Here is a 15,821-nt window from a genome sequence, read left to right as displayed (position 1 = left end):
TTTCAGCCATGACTTTGGCAAGATCTCAAAGCTTTTAGGTTCTTCTATCAACCTGTCATCCCCGCATCCGGCCACCCCTGACCAACCTGGCCTTGGGTCCCTTGTTGGGGGTCAGCAGAGGGGATTTTAGAGGAGAAGCGGGATGGTGAAGGAGAAACTTGGGGGCAGGAGAAGAACATATGGGCCCATGCCATGAGCTGTAAGGACAGAGGCCATCAGTTGAACACACACATTTAAAATTCTTATCTGGATGGAAACAGAATTGACATAAGCTAGTCCAGAGACAGAAGAGAGAAGAAGAGACTACAAGGGATGCCAGGAGACTTTTCATGATCGCCTGTGGAGGGCTGCAGCCATCAGGTAAATATAAATGATCAAAACCCTCATTTGGAGAAACGTGGGACTAACGTGACACAGTCCAGAAATAGGAGAGAGAAAGAAATGTTAGGAGAAGCGTGCAAGACGATACACGAGCCTGTCAAAGCCCCCGTGCTCTCTTCTCATGGAGGACTGCAGCCATCAGTTAAATGTTTAAAAATCTCCATTTGATTGGAAACAAAAGTTAACAGGAAGCAGTTCAGAGACAGAGAGTGAAGATCAGGGTGTAGGTAGAGAACAGCAGATGTCGCCATGCGATGAGCTCATAAGGAGAGAACAGCAGCCCTCAGTTAAACTGCAAATCCCTTAATTTGGTTAGAAGCAGCTGGCATGAGCCCATTAAGGAGGAGGAGGGGCGGGGGGCATGAAGGGGGCATTGCACATGAAGACGATCAAGGGCAGGGTCCTGATTCAGTTCTCCCACCACGTGTGGCAGGGGACTCAGCAGAATCCTCTTTCATCTACGGGGGACTATAATGAAACTGGGAGAGCATGACCATATGTGACCACAAAAGCGGGGAGAGAGAGTGTGTGGTGGAAGTGGAATTTTTGCTCCTTGCTAGGGGCGCTTCCCCGGGGAGGGTGGAAAAAACCCAAACACCCACCACTGAGTGGCCTTAAGACTAGAGGTGTGAACAGAAGCAGAGCTTTTTCTGCCAGAAGGAATTGAGGACTCAGAAAATGTTTGCTTCTGTCTTTGAAGATGTCCTTTAAGCTCCTGGAGAAGACAGCAGCCACCAGTTGAATGCAGCTTCTCAAAAATCTCCCTAGATTGTAAGCACCATCAACCCCAGGACACCCCCAAGCCCAGAGCCTCGTAGGAATCGGGACTGAAGAACTGCATCAGGCACAGTTCAGTGGGGGCTGGCAAGGATCCACCAAGGGGGCCGCTTCATCTCCCACTGTGCTGCCTCCCTCCCATCAGTGCGGTCCCCGGCGCCCGGGATAAGCACATACCTGGCGTCTGGAAGTTAATGCGTCTCATTTCCACGGGGTCCTTGGGGTGATGGGGGGCGAGGTCGGCGTTGTTCAGTAGGCATTTAGTGCGGGGCTCAGAGTCCTTTCGTTTGCTTTGTGCGAGCAAACAGACAGAGACGTGTGACCCGGCTGTACGTGACTCGGGTTCCCACAACCAGGCACAGACACGTGCAACGGTTGGAACAACTAGGTTCCCGCTCATCCCGTGGGCGAGGTGCCACCCCAGCCCCTGTCCTCAGCCTCCAGAGGGCAGGACCAGTTCTTACCTATCAGGCTTGCTGCTCCCGAAAGCAGACACAGGTGAGAAGGAGGGAAAGAAGACAGGTGAGGGCAGGCTGGCCATCAAGAGCCTGTTCTATGACTGTGGATGGCTTTCTTTCCCCCTCTGAACCTTGGTCTCCAGAAATTGGGGCTAATCCTTTCCAACTTGGGTCTCAGCCTTCTAAGCTGGGACATATCCCACGTGACCTCGTTTAACAGGACAAAGGGAGTGCCCCCCCCCCCCCCCGCCAATCTTGCACGGGACTTAACAGGAGTCAAACCACTGACCAGGTTGGAATGCCAGCCCTGCCATTTCCCAGGCTGTGTGACTTTGATCAAGTGGCTTAACCTCTCTGAGCCCTGTTTTCCCTGTCTGGACCACAGATGGCTTCTGTGATCATTCTCAGAGACAACCTTTCCCTGGATCTTTCCAAACCTCCCACCCTTAGGAAGGCCTCCCTCCTGTCAAGCAGGGACACGCAAGGTGCTCACTTCTTGTAGAGCAAGATGGCAATCACTATGCAGATAATGAAGACCACAGCCAGCACGGGCCCGATCACCCAGATGAGCCCCTCCTCGCCGTCCACGATGGGCTGTGGGTCTGGGTTGTCCAGCTGGAAGGGGTCTGAGAAGGGGCTGGCTGCAAATGTCTACAGAAATGGGGTGGGGGAGACTTCCATCAGTGCCCACCGCCCTCACGGTGGCCAAATGGATCTTCCTCAAACACAAATCTGTGTCCATCCCCTACTCTAAACCCTCCTATGGCTTCCAAGAACACTGACCACAGTGGTCTGGCCCTGGCCAATCTTCACTCTTCCCCTCCTCCACTCTGTTTCAGACACTCTTAGGTCCTCTTTTTCTTCTTGCACCCCAGACCTTTGCACGTGCAAACTCCGGGATGCCTTTTCTTTACTGAACTCCCATACATCCATCAAAGCCCTCGTTCCAAAGTCCTTTCCTCTAAAAATCCTCCTGCTTGGGATTTCCTCAACCTCAAATCCTCCCCTCTGCTCAGCTCTGACCTCAGGGAGCTGGGAGGATCTGCGTCTGGCTCTGAGGCCAGGGCTCCGGGGACTGAGGCCGCTCCAGGCACTCTGGATGTGGGCAGACACCATTCGGGACTTACGGGCTCACTCTTTTGCAGCACAGCAAGCACAAAGAGGACGTATCGGTGGCCGGGCTCCAGGCCCCTGTTGTCAAAGCCTCCGTACTGCTTCTGGTCCCCAGGATGGAAGGTGTGTGGCAGCACTGAGAAGCGAGCCGCGATGTAGGGCCGGGGGACCTCCAGCTGACGCGAGTGCCTCAGGCTGCGCCTCTGCAGCCGTGCGATGTCCTGGATCAGCTGTGGGAACAGAGATGTGGGCTGCTCAGAACCCAGCTGGGAGCCACTGGGCTCCTGAAAGCTGGCACGTGTCTGGGCCCAGCCCCTTACCTCCTCCAGGTCCATATCCTCTGGGCTGCCCAGTGGGGTCAGGAACTGACCACCACGAGATTTGCGCAGTGGCACCATCACAATGAAGTAGTTCCTGGCAGGAGACGAGAGTCACAGAGGGCTGTCTACAGTCACGAGCAAGGGATGCTACTGGGCTGAGTGAGGGCACCACCCCTCTCTGAATCTTCCCTTCCGTTCACACCATGGGTGTATGGCCCAAGTCACGTAGGACTACAGTTTCTGATTCAAGCCTCCAGGATTTTGATCATGTTGTACCTTTTGCCTAGAAAGCCTACCCTGGGCAATGACAGTTGACCCTTCAACAACATGGAGGTTAGGGGGTGCCAACCCCGGCTGCACAGTAGAAAATCCACATGTAAGTACAGTTGGCCTTCTGTATCCATGGTTTTCCATCTATGAATTCAACCAACTGTGGATTGTGTAGTACTGTAGTGTGGACTTGTTGAATAAAAAAAATATGCATATAGGTGGGCCCCTGCAATTCAAACCTGTGCTGTTCAAGAGCTAACTGTATACTTCTCAAATTCCCATACATCCTTCAAAACCCCAGCTTCCACACCCATGCAGTCTCGTAACTCTCCATTTCCCCCTGCTTCTCAGAGGACTCCTCTCCTTGCATGGGACTCTTAGCCTTTGTGCTTCTCACTGCCACACCATGGGACTGAGCTTGTCTGTGTCCAGCTCTGTCTCCCCATCAGTCTGAGAACCAAAACTAGCAGCAGGTCGGGCCTGCCGGGGCGTGAGAGAATGCTGAGGCCACGTTCAGTGGGGACATCTATGAGAGGCACCGGACCTTCAGGGCAACCACATGAAAAGGCACCATGTAGTCTCTGTTTTACAGACCAGCAAGGGAAGTGGGGTACTGAGAGGTCAAGCAGCAGTCACACAGCTGACTGGGGGAGGGATGCAAAACCCTGGAGCGGGTGGGTTGAGCTTACTGGACAGGCACGGGGCTCTGGCCGTCTGGCAGATACACCACGATGAAGCCATCGGAGTCGGGCTTGGGGGTCACGCTGGGCTTCGAGCTGAGCAGGTTGAAGGCGGTCCAGGCCGTGACTGTCTGCTGGAGGCCGCCCAGGCTGCTGCCGCGGTTGGTCAGCACGAAGTTGTAGAAGGTGTTGGGCTTGAGGTGAGTGATGAGCTTCTTGGTGGTGCGGCCATCCACGTCCAATGTGAGCCCATTGTATTGGATCTGTGGGGCGAGCCGGCTCAGCAGAGCTCTGGGTTGAGCCCTGGTCCTCACCGAGCCTGGATCCCAGACTTAGCCTGGACCCTATGATCTGTGACCCCAGACTGAACCTCGATCACAGCTGTAGCCCTAATTCCAAGCCTTGACCCCAAGACTCAATCTCAACCCCAGACTGAGCTCCAAACCCAGTTGATTCTCAATTCAGCCGAATCTCAACTCAAAGTTCCAGTCCTTAAAAAGTCCTGATTCCACACTTTGGCTTGACGAGAGACTGAGCCTCAAATCCTAGCTGATCCCCAGCTAAGCCCCAGTTCTGACCGAACCCTAATTCCTCCACTGAACCACGACCCCTGCTGAGTCCCAACTGTGCATCCCAATCCTGACTAAGCCCCGAACCCAGATTGAACCTCAATATCCCACCCAGTCACCAGTCCAGTTGACCCCCTACCCTGACTCCAGATGGCACCCACACCCTGGTCAAGCCCCGCCCCACATATACTCTAACCCCGGCTGAGCCCTGCCCCACACACACCCTAACCCCCCGTCTTAGATCCAACAGGAGGCTGCGCACCTTATATGGGGTGGGTGAGTTGTAGTTGTCTGGGAACTCCCAGCTGAGCAGGACCGATGTCTTCATGATCATCTTCACCTTGAAGTTCTTGGGTGAGACTGTGCCACACAGCAGCAGGTGGGAGAGAGCAAAGGAGAGATTCCCATGAGTGCTGGGGGGCTGGGCACAGGTACGGGGTGGGGTGGGGCGGCCCAGGCGCTCCCTGTCGTCCGCTGTGCCCGTGGCCTTACTGCCTGGCCCTGGCCCGGCCCTGCCTGGCCCTGTCCCATGTCCCTGCTGCGGGAGACGGCGCAGCTGCAGAGAGAAGGCGGAGGCAGAGGAGCGGAGGGGGGACGGGTTGGGTGGGTGGGTGGGGGGCGGTGGTGGGGGCGGCGGTGCCACCTAGGCATGTCCCACCTTTGCCAAACGCCGGAGCCTCGGGGTCCGGACTCGCCTTGAGCGTCCACGTGGAAGCAGAAAAGTGACCACTTACCTGGGCAGGGGAGAGGGAGGGGGCTGGGGTGGGGGTGGGCACGAGGCCCGGTCCGGCTCTGGTGCGGGGGTCACCGCGCGCCTACCTTGGTCCCGCAGGAACGTCCGGTAGCGGACAGGGGGGCTGTAGGGGCCGGGGCCCCGGCGCGTGTGGGCCCGCACTTGGAGGTCATAGGCCGTGTCGGGCTTGAGGCCCTGCAGCGTGAGCACGTTCTCGGCGCCCGGCTCGGCCGCCGCCGGCAGCTCAGTCTCTCGGGCGGGGCCCAGGGCGCCAGCCTCCCGCACGGCCACGGTGTACTTGATAATGGCCCCGTTGCGCTCGGCAGGCACGGGCGGCAGCCAGCGAAGCAGGACGGTGCCCGCCGTGGCATTGCCGGCTGCCTCCAGGATCTGCGGGTGGCCACGGGGTGTGTCCTCAGGGATGCTCAAGACCTCGGCTGCCTCCTCGCCCAGGCCGCCTCGGCTCCGGGCCGCCAGCCGGAACACATACGTGGCCCCCTTGTGCACGCCCGATGCGGTGTAGTGGTCCTCGGTGGGCGGGAACTCCAGCGTGGCCAGGGGGGATGAGTCCTCGCGGCCGAACTGCAGGCGATAGCCCAGCACCTCGTCCTCAGTGGCGCCGGCCGGGGGCTCCCAGCGTGCCAGCAGGCTGCCCTCAGGGGTCTGCTGCACCGACAGGGTGGGGCGGCCCAGCACTGTGGGGGGACACAGGGCAGGCATCAGGGCCACGCGATCAACCCCCAGGTCTGGAGCACAGCGTGGGGCTGCAATTTTTTTGGCCACTTGTGGGATCTCAGTTCCCCAACCAGGTATTGAACTTGGGCCCTCAGCAGCGAAAGCACAGAGTCCTAACCACCGAACCACCAGAGAAGTCCCAAGGAACTGCAGTTTTTAAAAGCCATCTTGGGAAGGCCATGCTCAAAAGCAAAGACTTGGAGGTGAAAGAGGGAGCCACAAGGAGGTCTTGGGGGAACAGTGCTTCAGGCAGAGGGAACAGCCACTGAGGAACAGTGAGGACGCAGAGGACCCGAGAAAGGAAAACATCCGCAGAGGCCACGGCAGGCCCTCATCTATGCATCTCAAGTTAACCAGTCACTCATCTCTTGCTTCCTGTCAGCACCTCATTAGCATCAACAGAATGGAGGAGGAGTGTCTAAAACCCTGTCTCTGCCCCCATGGTTTTCACAGTTTGGGTAGTAATCAACGCATCAAAGTCTGGAGAAGTCCTGCAGTGCTGAAGCGCTACACGTGAAACCAGGCATCTCTGCTGTAGCACTTATCAGGGCCTTTAATGGAAGGTGGTATGAACAGTCACAGTGTATGCAGCAGGGTCTGCTTAGCAAGCATGACTCTAACACAACATCCCTGAGAGAGGCAGGAGAGATATGGGAAGCTTCCTGGAGGTGGTAACATGGGAGCTGGATGCTGGATGCCAAAGATACTAGGCAGGGGAAAAGCACAGTAGGGGGCATGGGCCAGCAACAGTGTGAAGGCATGCTGCGTCCAGCTGGGAGCCCTTGAATATCAGGGTCTGTGGTGAGAAGAAAGATGGAGGCCATGGGGGCCCTTCTCTGTTTTGGAACACACCAAGCTTGTTCTCCTCTCTGAGTCTTTGCCTGGGTTATGCTCTCTGCCCGCAATACCCTCCCCTTAGGTTTTCACAGCTGCCTCTCTCCTCACTCAGCTAATCCTGGCTGGTGAAAAACAGCCTCTCAGGACTGATAGGAGGAGCCAGAGGGGAAACTAAGGCAGGGCTGCCAGGAGAGGAGGCTTCATGGTACCATGGGGGAGATGGAGACATGACCCTGAAATGACAACCTGCTTGTGGGGATCAGAGCTGGGATGGGGGAGGCACAGGGTGCAGATAGCAGAGCTGGTCATGATTGTTGGCTGGAAGTGGGGTGGGGCAGGTGGCTGGAGGCTTCCCAAGGAGGGAGACTAATCAAAGACCTAAAGGATATGGAGCAGACAGCCAGCTGATAACCTAAAGGGTTATCAGCACAGGGGGAACAGGAGGCAGAAGGTGAGAAGTTAGGAATTGCTTGTTTAGGGATGTCCCTGGTGATCCAGGGGCTAAGATTCTGTGCTCCCAATGCAGGGGGCCCGGGTTTGATCCCTGATGGGGGAACTACATCCCACATGCAGCATGTAAGAGTTCACGAGCTGCAACTAAGAGTTTACATGCCGCAACAAAGATCCAGCACAGCCAAATAAATACATTAGAAAAAACAAAAAGAGTAGGGTGTTGAAGGTTCCATCTAGCTGGAGCTGAATGGGGCTGGACCGCACCGAGTCTGGGTGTCCTCTTGAACAACCCCCACACTTCACTCTGTTCCTCCCTCCTGGCGCACCCTCCCGCCCTCCCCCGCACCACGGGCTCAAGAACTCTGCAAGGATGCTCTGAGGGCAAAGGGGTTGGTGACAGGCTTGTACCTGCTCCTTTGGTCACTACCACCTTGGGTTTGCTGCGAGCGCCATCGCCTTTCATGGTGTAGGCGGCTACCGTGATGGAATAGGCAGTCTCAGGCTGCAGGTTTGTGATGACCATCTCCTGCGGGCAGGGATGGCGATCAGTGATGCAACCTAGGCTGCCCACCCTCCTCCCCGTGCTAGAGACAAGCCAGGCGGACGCAGGGCCCAGTCTGTGGGCAGAGACGTGCACCCGAGCTCATGCCACAGACCTCAACACGTAGCATGTTCATGCTGAGATGGGCACACGTGGCCTCATGACACCTGTCATGGCCCACCGGGACCAGTGCAATGCCCACCCTTCTGCCCTGGTCCCCAGCTACCACGCTTTCCCACCCAATCTGTCCTCCCCGCAGTGGCCTCCAGAGGGTGTGTGTGAGCACCTGACCACAGACCTCCAGGACTCCCAGTTCCCTAGGGGCAAAAGCCCAAGTCCCTCCCACTGCTTGCTGCCCACAAAGCCCTGACTGAGCTGCCCTGTCCTCTCCCTTGCTCACTCTGCTCTAGTCATACGGGCTCCCTGGCTATTCCTCCTACACACCTGACACGGCCCTGCCCCGAGGCCTTTGCACTGGCTGTCCCCCCTGCCTCCACTATGTCCCTTGGAGTGCTGGAGATTCCTTACAACAGCTCTCAAAAGCCAACAGTCAGACCTTCAGAAAATCTGCAGGCCAGTTCTTAAAACACAGTGATGATGGAAAATGAATTATAGAGGCTTCCCTGTTGGCTCAGTGGTAAAGAATCTGCCTGCCAATGCAGGAGACACAGGTTCAATCCCTGGTCAGGGAAGATCCTACATGCGGTGGAGCAACTAAGCCCATGCACCACAGCTACTAAAAGCCTGTGCTCTAGAGCCTAGGAACTACAACCACTGAGCCCACGTGCCGCAGCTACTGAAGCCTGAGTGCCCCAGAGCCTACGCTCTGCAACAGGAGAAGCCACTGTAACCAGAAGCCCAAGCTCACTGCAACAGGAGAAAAGCCTGCACGGCAACGAAGACCCAGAAACAACAAATTTTTTAAAAATCTATAAAACATGAAGTTATATAAATGTACGATCAAATAAATAGTAAAAACAAAGAGAATAAATACTCAAAACCCATTCCTCCTTAATTATTTTATTGTGATAACTAATACTTATGCCTGATTCAAGGTTATTCTTTTTTTAAATTATATCTGAAATTGTAACAAGTTTGCAGTAGTATACATATTTTTATACATTTTTTTTTTCATTTTCTTTTCTACTATGGTCCAGGAGCCACTCAGGTAAGAGGGCCAGAGGAGACCTCCAGGGTCCTCAGCTGCTGCTGCTGCTAAGTCACTTCAGTCGTGTCCAACTCTGTGCGACCCCATAGAGGGCAGCCCACCAGGCTCCCCCGTCCCTAGGATTCTCCAGGCAAGAGTACTGGAGTGGGGTGCCATTGCCTTCTCCGGGTCCTCAGCAGGTGCCGATTTACCTGATGCAAAACTGAGGCTACAAGCTCCAAGAGGTAACGATACCACAGGATACTTAATAGTTGCCTATGCTACACATTATGACCCTGTTGTTCACCCACATTCCATCTCTCATACCTGTGTAACAGAAATACTATACAATGATGAGCTACTGCAAACCTGGCTGGTAGCTTGAAATTGACGTGGTGCGAGTGTTTACACCGTGGAGAAGGGCAAATGCCACACCAGTCAGGACTGTGTCCACCTGCCCACCTGCCTGGACAGCTGACCGTTCAAGCCTTTACACCACTGTCTACACCCTGTCCCCACCAGAGCTGTAACTAGACATGCATTTGTGCGTGTTCCAAGTAATATCCCTCTCCCCTGGACCATGACCCCCCAGGAAGGTGGGCTCAGGGCTGTCCTGGTCACCGCTGTGTCCATGGCACCTAGCACAGATCTACATTAGAGTAAGTGTTCAGTTAATCACTGCTCCTTCAGTGACTGACAGAGCACCCTGACCTCCCCCACAGGCACACGTATGCCCATATTTCCATACATGCACACCCACCAACACGTCAGGCATGCCTGGGAGCTGTGGAGTGGCCCCAGGAGCACAAGGAGAGGGGCCGGGAAGCACGAACAGGGGGTCTCCTGCCCCTGAGCCTCAGACATTGTCCTTCCCAGGGTCTTCACGGATTGGAGGGGCTAACCTGGAGCCACGTGGGAACGTCCCCCCAAAACTGGGATGGGGGGTGGGGAGTACAAGGCAGAGCCACTGGAATGGGTGAAGCTGTGTCAATCTAACATTGGGCTTGGGGCTCTAAGAAGAGCCTGTAGCCCCCATCTTAGGAGCAGAAAGACAGCCCAGAAAGAGGCAGTGATTCGCCTAGAGCCACAGAGTCATCCTGACTCTGGTTCAGGGCCTCCGGAGAAAGCTTGAAGGGGTAGAAACAGTTGTTCTACAGGCCTCTTGTCCCACCTGGGGCCCAAGGACCACTCCCCCAACACCCCAGAGCCAAAATGATGGGGAGGGGCACTTTGGCCTGAGAGAAATTTCAAGGTCAGGGAAGGCTGAGCCAAGTGATAAAAGTCAGGCTAGGCGGGAAAGTAACTGTTCCAACTTCCCAGGCCTGGGTCCATTAAGGGAGGCTGTAAGGTGGAGGAGGGTGGGCAACGCTGTGGAAACAGTTGCAGGGAAGATGTGTGGGAGACCACAGCGGGGAGCTAGCCTAGGGGACGGGGGTGGGGAGGCCAAAGGCCAGCGGAGTCCAGTGGTCACTCAGGTAAGAAGGCTAACAGATACCTCGGGGTCCCCAGCAGGTGTCCATTTATCTGATGCAAAACCGAGGCTGTACGCTCCAAGGGGTAAACGGTGTGCATCGGGGGCCCAGGGGAGGAGACCCTTTTACAAGGGGCGTGCAGGGAGGTGTGGACTCACAGCACTGACAGTGGCTGGGGGTGCACTACTTACATATTCAGCCGTGTCGTCCATCTCCCACTGAGCGGGGAGGAGGCGGCAGGAGAGAGAGGAGGAGGTGAGCGAGGTAGCCAGAGAGAGAAAGAGAGAAGCAGCGAGAGGGCAGGAGCGCAAGGACCCTGCCCGGCCCCGCCCCGCCCCCAGGCCCCGCCCGGAGCCCCGCCCACCTGGGCGTCGGCCAGCATGATGTCCTTGATGCGCGGCGGCCCTCGGGCCTCTGCGCCCTCCATGCGCACGTAGTGGACCTGGTAGCCGCGGATCTGGCCGTGCTGGCGGCCGGGCGCTGGCGAGCGCCACAGCACGCGAATGGCCGTGGCGTTGAGCGCCTCCGCCTCCACCTTCCGCGGCGGCGCGCTGGGCACTGGCGGGAGGAGGGGAGGGGGGGGCGGGCGGGGCCGTTACTGGGGTGCCCAGCCCCGCCCCGGGCAGCGCCACTGCCCGATGCCAGGGTGACGAGTGACTGCCGGTTAACCGGGCGCTCTGAGCGCTCCCCACTGGCGAGGGAATACCTCCCGCACACCTCCCATAGCCCGGGGAGCGAGCCCTGATGGTGCACCCCCTTTACAGATTAGCAACCGCGGCTCCCAGAGTCTAGACCACGTGCCTAGGGCCACCATGACCGGGTCCTGCATGCCCCGTCCTAAGAGCTTTACCCACACTGACTCCACCCTCAGATCACTCCTGCCAGATCAGGGCTCTTGTGCTCACTTTACAGATGGGGAAACTGAGGCACAGAGTTGACTCCAGGATCGCAGGGTTGTTAAGAGACGATGCCGGGGTGGGAGCCCAGGCAGTTCAGCTGCAGGCTCCCTTACACTCCAGGGTGCAGCCAGCCCACTCCACACTGGGGCACCCTCTCAGCCAGCCCCCAAGCTCAGAGCTCTCGCCATTCACCTTGCCCCTGACCCCAAGATCTGGCATGAAGAATGGCTTCATCTCTTCCCCATGCTTAGGACAAAATGTGGGGCTGCCAACCAAACCTTCCAGGCCAATGGCCCAGAAAGCAACTGGTCTGGGTTTCCTGCAGTTTTACTGGGGGAGCTGCCTGCTTCATTTCCCCCCATGAACCTCAGCGTCTACTATGTGACTAGCACCTTACAACTTTCTAGTGTGGCAGCAGTGGGGATATTTACACCACAGAAACTGGCCAGCACTGCAAATCTGTCTCCAAGCCTAGGGAGCTGGTGGCTAACCATCCTCAGCATGCCATCTCCTGACTTTCTAGGTCGGATGGCTCAGACCCAAGGAGCTCCACATCCTGGGTTATCTCAAGAGTCTAAAAACAGGGTTTCTGGGGTCCCACGGACCTCTTCATTTTCCCACCAGCGTTGCTTGCTGTTTCTTACACTCCACTGCCATGGTTTCCACCACCAGACCAAAATACAGAACACTGCCCGCTTAATGTTCCAGGCCCAAGGCTCAAAGAAAATGCAGCCCAGAAGGCCCAGTACGGAGAATTCCAAGCTCAAGCAGCCTGGGACGACTTCTTACGGAGCCCTCTCCTGCCTGTTTTGTACCTTCTGACCACCAGCCAGCCCAGTTCTCCAGGGGCGGAAGGCTCTGCAGCGGGGGGCCGGGCTGGGGCCTGGGGGTCGTGGGCCGGGGTCGGTGCTTACCGTCCTCGTCGGTGCGGACGACCACGGGCGAGCTCTCAGGCCCTGGTCCCACCTCTGTGTGAGCGACGGCCGTGATGCGGTACTCCGTCCACTTGTCCAACGCCTCCAGCAGGATCTGGGTGGTGGTCGGGGGGATGCCGTTCACCTCCTTGGGTTGCGGGTCCTCCGAGCCCAGCGGTCGGTAGCGGACGCTATAGCTCACCAGGGCCCCGTTGTGCGTGTCCGGCGGCGGCGGGCGCCAACTTACCAAAATGGCCGTGGAGCGCGTGCTGACACACTTAACATCTTGAGGGGGGGCTGACGGTTCTATTGGGGGGAGGGGGAGAACGTGGGGGGCGGGGAAGGGAGGCGGGATGGGCGGGGAGGGGGTGGGGAAACAAAAGATGGGAAAGAGAAAATAAAAAAGAAGATGATAACAAACAAAACAGAACCAAACCAAAGAAAAAAGTCGAACCCAAAAGAAGTGGGTGTCAACCAAAGGTGAGATGGGCGGGTGGGCGGGGCCGGGCGCGGGGAGGGCTGGCCAAGAAGGCTGCGTCCAGCATACAGGGCTGTGCCTGGCACACAGTAGGTCTTAGGGACAGGGGAACCACAGTTCCCACAGAGCACACACATGTGCAGTGCAGTAGGCCAAGGGGAACAGCAGGGAAAGTCCTATTTACTGGGCACCTACTATGTGCCAGGCGTGGTGACAACTGACACAGCAGTTTGCGCCATTTATTGGGCACCAACTATCTGCCGGTCACAAAATAACAGCAACTCTGTACTTATTCATTCAACACCTCCTGTGTGCCAGGGAAAGCACCAGGGATGGAATGACAGTTAAGGTACTTATCTATTGAAGGCCTACTGTGTGCTGAGGACTGTGCCAGTGGAAAAACAATAAAAGCTTCATTAAGTGGGCACTTACTATGTGCCAGGCACAGTGCCAAGGGCTTTGCAGAGTAACAGTAAGAACATCTATTTACTGAGCCCCTGCTACACGCTAGGTACAATGTCAAGGGCTTTGCAGAGTTAAAAGTAAGTGTTCGTATTTACTCAACACCTACTGTATGCCAGGCATAGCACAGGGATAGAATAACAGTAAATGTATGTATCTACTTAGCACCCACTGTGTGCTGAGCACTGTGACAAAGGAATAGCAATAAAAGCTTCATCTACTGGGCACTATGTACCAGCTGCCATGCCAGGTACCAAAGCTTTATAGCCCTGTTAATTCAGTCACTATATGTCAGGGCTTCCCAGGTGGTGCTAGTGGTAGAGAACCTGCCTGCCAATACAGGAGACATGAGACGCGGGTTCTCTCCCTGGGTCGGGCACATCCCCTGGGGGATGGCATGGCAACCCACTCCAGGATTCTTGCCGGGAAAATCCGGCAAGAGGAGCGTGGTGGGCTACAGTCCAGGGGGTCGCAAAGAGTCGAACCTGACTGAGACTTAGCACGCTCACAGTACATTCCAGGTACAGTGCCAAGGGTTTCACCAAACAACAGTTAAAACATGTACTTATTGAACTCCTACTATGTGCCAAGCACCACACCAAGGGCTTTACAGAATAAAAGTAAAATGTTTATTGCACACCTGCTGTGTACCAGGTACCGTGCCTGATGAAGAGCAAAAGCTCCACTTACTTATATGCTGGGCACAGCACCAATGATGGAATAACAGTTAACAATAGTTTACTGAACACCTACTACGTGCCCAGGGAACAGCAGTGAAAGCCCCACTTACTGGGCACCTACTATGTGCTAGGAGTGTCTCTAAAAGCTTCATAGGTTAATAATAGGAGGATCCATTTACTGAAAACCTGTACTGCCAGAAACCCTGGAGGGCACCCCAATGGTTACTCCTTGGCCTCACTTGCAAAGAAAACAATGCCTGAATCTTCAGTACCTACTGTGTGCCAGGTAGCATGCCAGGGGATATACAGAGTAATAATAAAAGTCCCTGTGTATTAGATGCCTACTCTGATGGCCCGGGGGCTAGAGCTTTATAGGTAACACAGCTCATATTTAGCATTTACTGTGTGCCATATTTAGCACCTACTGTGTGCCAATTTTTTAATAACTCATGGTTCTTCTGAGCCCCTACTGTGCACCTGATGCTACCCTAAGCCCATTACTGATCAACAGTATGTCTCATTTATTGAGCACCTACTGTAGGCTGGTCTTTTAACAGCCCTCTGATGATAAATGTAGCCGTTGCCATTTAGGCAGTGCCTACTGCATGCCAGGCCCCGTGCTAAGGCCTTTACGGAAAAAGAAAAAGTTTCCACGTATTAGTACCTACTATGTGCTAGGTACTGTATGAAGGGCCTTGTAGAACATTCATAGTTCTCATCTCTTAGGCACCTACTATGTGTCAGGCCCTGTTACTACTGGATAACAGTATAATCTCCACAATTTAAGCACCTACTATGTGTCAAGCACTGTGTTGATGGCCCTATATAAAGATGGTATAGTTCTAATTTGTTGAAGACCTACTGTTTACACACACAGAGCCAAGAACCTTGCAGAGCTCTTCACGTGTGTGACAAAAACTGCCCGACACCATGCCAGGTCTTTCCAGACTGACAGTAGCTTCCATCTGACCACCTACTATGTGCCCAGCACCAGGCCATTTATCGAGCACATATGGATGCCAGCCATTGGGCCAAGGGTTTTGCAGAGTGATCATCCTAGCCCCCATGTTTCGAGGACCTACTGTGTGCCTGGGACCAGGTTGAGCCTGTAACAAACTATTAATAGTCTCCATTCATGGAGTGCCAACTCTGGGCCCAGCACCTTGTCAATCCATATTTAGACTGAAAACAGCTGCTGCATTTATGGAGCACCTACTGTGTGCCAGGCAGCTTGTTAAGGGCTTTGATAAACAACAGCGATACTTCTCATGCATTAAGCACCAACTGTGTGTGTTCAGGGCTTTATAGAATATCAGTAATAGTCTCCACGTGCTGAGCACCCACTAGGGGCCAGGCCCTGTGTTAAAACCATTACTAATAATAAACCTCACATTCTAAGCATCTTCTGCACGCCCAGCAGTCTAGGCCTTTTACAGACTCAAAATGTGGCCCACTGATTGTGCCTCATTTAATTCTCACAACTCCTTAGGCGGCCAGAAGTAGCCCCCCTCCACTCCCACCCTACGTTCCTGGGAAACGGGTTTCAAAGCCCACTGGGCTGCCTGGTATTATTGTTGATTGTGTACCCACTGGGTGCCAGGCCCTATTTTACAGGTGAGGAAACTGAGGGCCAGAAAAGGCAAGTGGCCTGCCCTTAGGGCATGTGGTAAGAGCCAGGACTTGAAAACAGGCTCAGCAGCTGTCCACAGGCTGTTTTGGTTGCAGCTGGGAATTCAGAACTCAGCCAGTGTGTTTATCAGCTCAGGCCAGTCAAGGATGCCTGGAGTCACACCCCCTCAAATGCCCATGACTCGAGTCTGCCTCCCATCCTGGGCAGCTCAGAGAGGTCACTGGCTTGAGGTCAAGGTACATAGAACCTTCACCAGCCCCAACTATTCATCA

The 15,821-nt window shown here is 55.3% G+C and overlaps 1 protein-coding gene across 1 annotated transcript in view; it reads right to left on the bottom strand.

Annotated features, from left to right (window-relative positions):
• PTPRS (protein tyrosine phosphatase receptor type S) overlaps window positions 1–15,821 on the bottom strand; it is a 110,933-nt gene that overhangs the window by 12,833 nt on the left and 82,279 nt on the right. Inside the window, exons 13-24 of the mRNA XM_070793048.1 lie at window positions 12,300–12,605; window positions 10,851–11,044; window positions 10,678–10,704; window positions 7,735–7,852; window positions 5,388–5,996; window positions 4,831–4,928; window positions 4,009–4,262; window positions 3,050–3,143; window positions 2,744–2,959; window positions 2,110–2,267; window positions 1,623–1,634; window positions 1,336–1,448 (exon numbers count right to left, since the gene is read on the bottom strand). Of these exons, the coding sequence (XP_070649149.1) occupies window positions 1,336–1,448; window positions 1,623–1,634; window positions 2,110–2,267; window positions 2,744–2,959; window positions 3,050–3,143; window positions 4,009–4,262; window positions 4,831–4,928; window positions 5,388–5,996; window positions 7,735–7,852; window positions 10,678–10,704; window positions 10,851–11,044; window positions 12,300–12,605 (2,199 nt within the window). The remainder of the gene's footprint in view (window positions 1–1,335; window positions 1,449–1,622; window positions 1,635–2,109; window positions 2,268–2,743; window positions 2,960–3,049; window positions 3,144–4,008; window positions 4,263–4,830; window positions 4,929–5,387; window positions 5,997–7,734; window positions 7,853–10,677; window positions 10,705–10,850; window positions 11,045–12,299; window positions 12,606–15,821) is intronic.

This window comes from Bos indicus, chromosome 7 (genome assembly GCF_029378745.1).
Source record: "Bos indicus isolate NIAB-ARS_2022 breed Sahiwal x Tharparkar chromosome 7, NIAB-ARS_B.indTharparkar_mat_pri_1.0, whole genome shotgun sequence".
In the NCBI taxonomy this organism is placed as follows: Eukaryota; Metazoa; Chordata; class Mammalia; order Artiodactyla; family Bovidae; genus Bos; species Bos indicus.
Note: the sequence above shows the minus strand (reverse complement) of the source record. Positions and strands in the feature narration are given on the sequence as shown.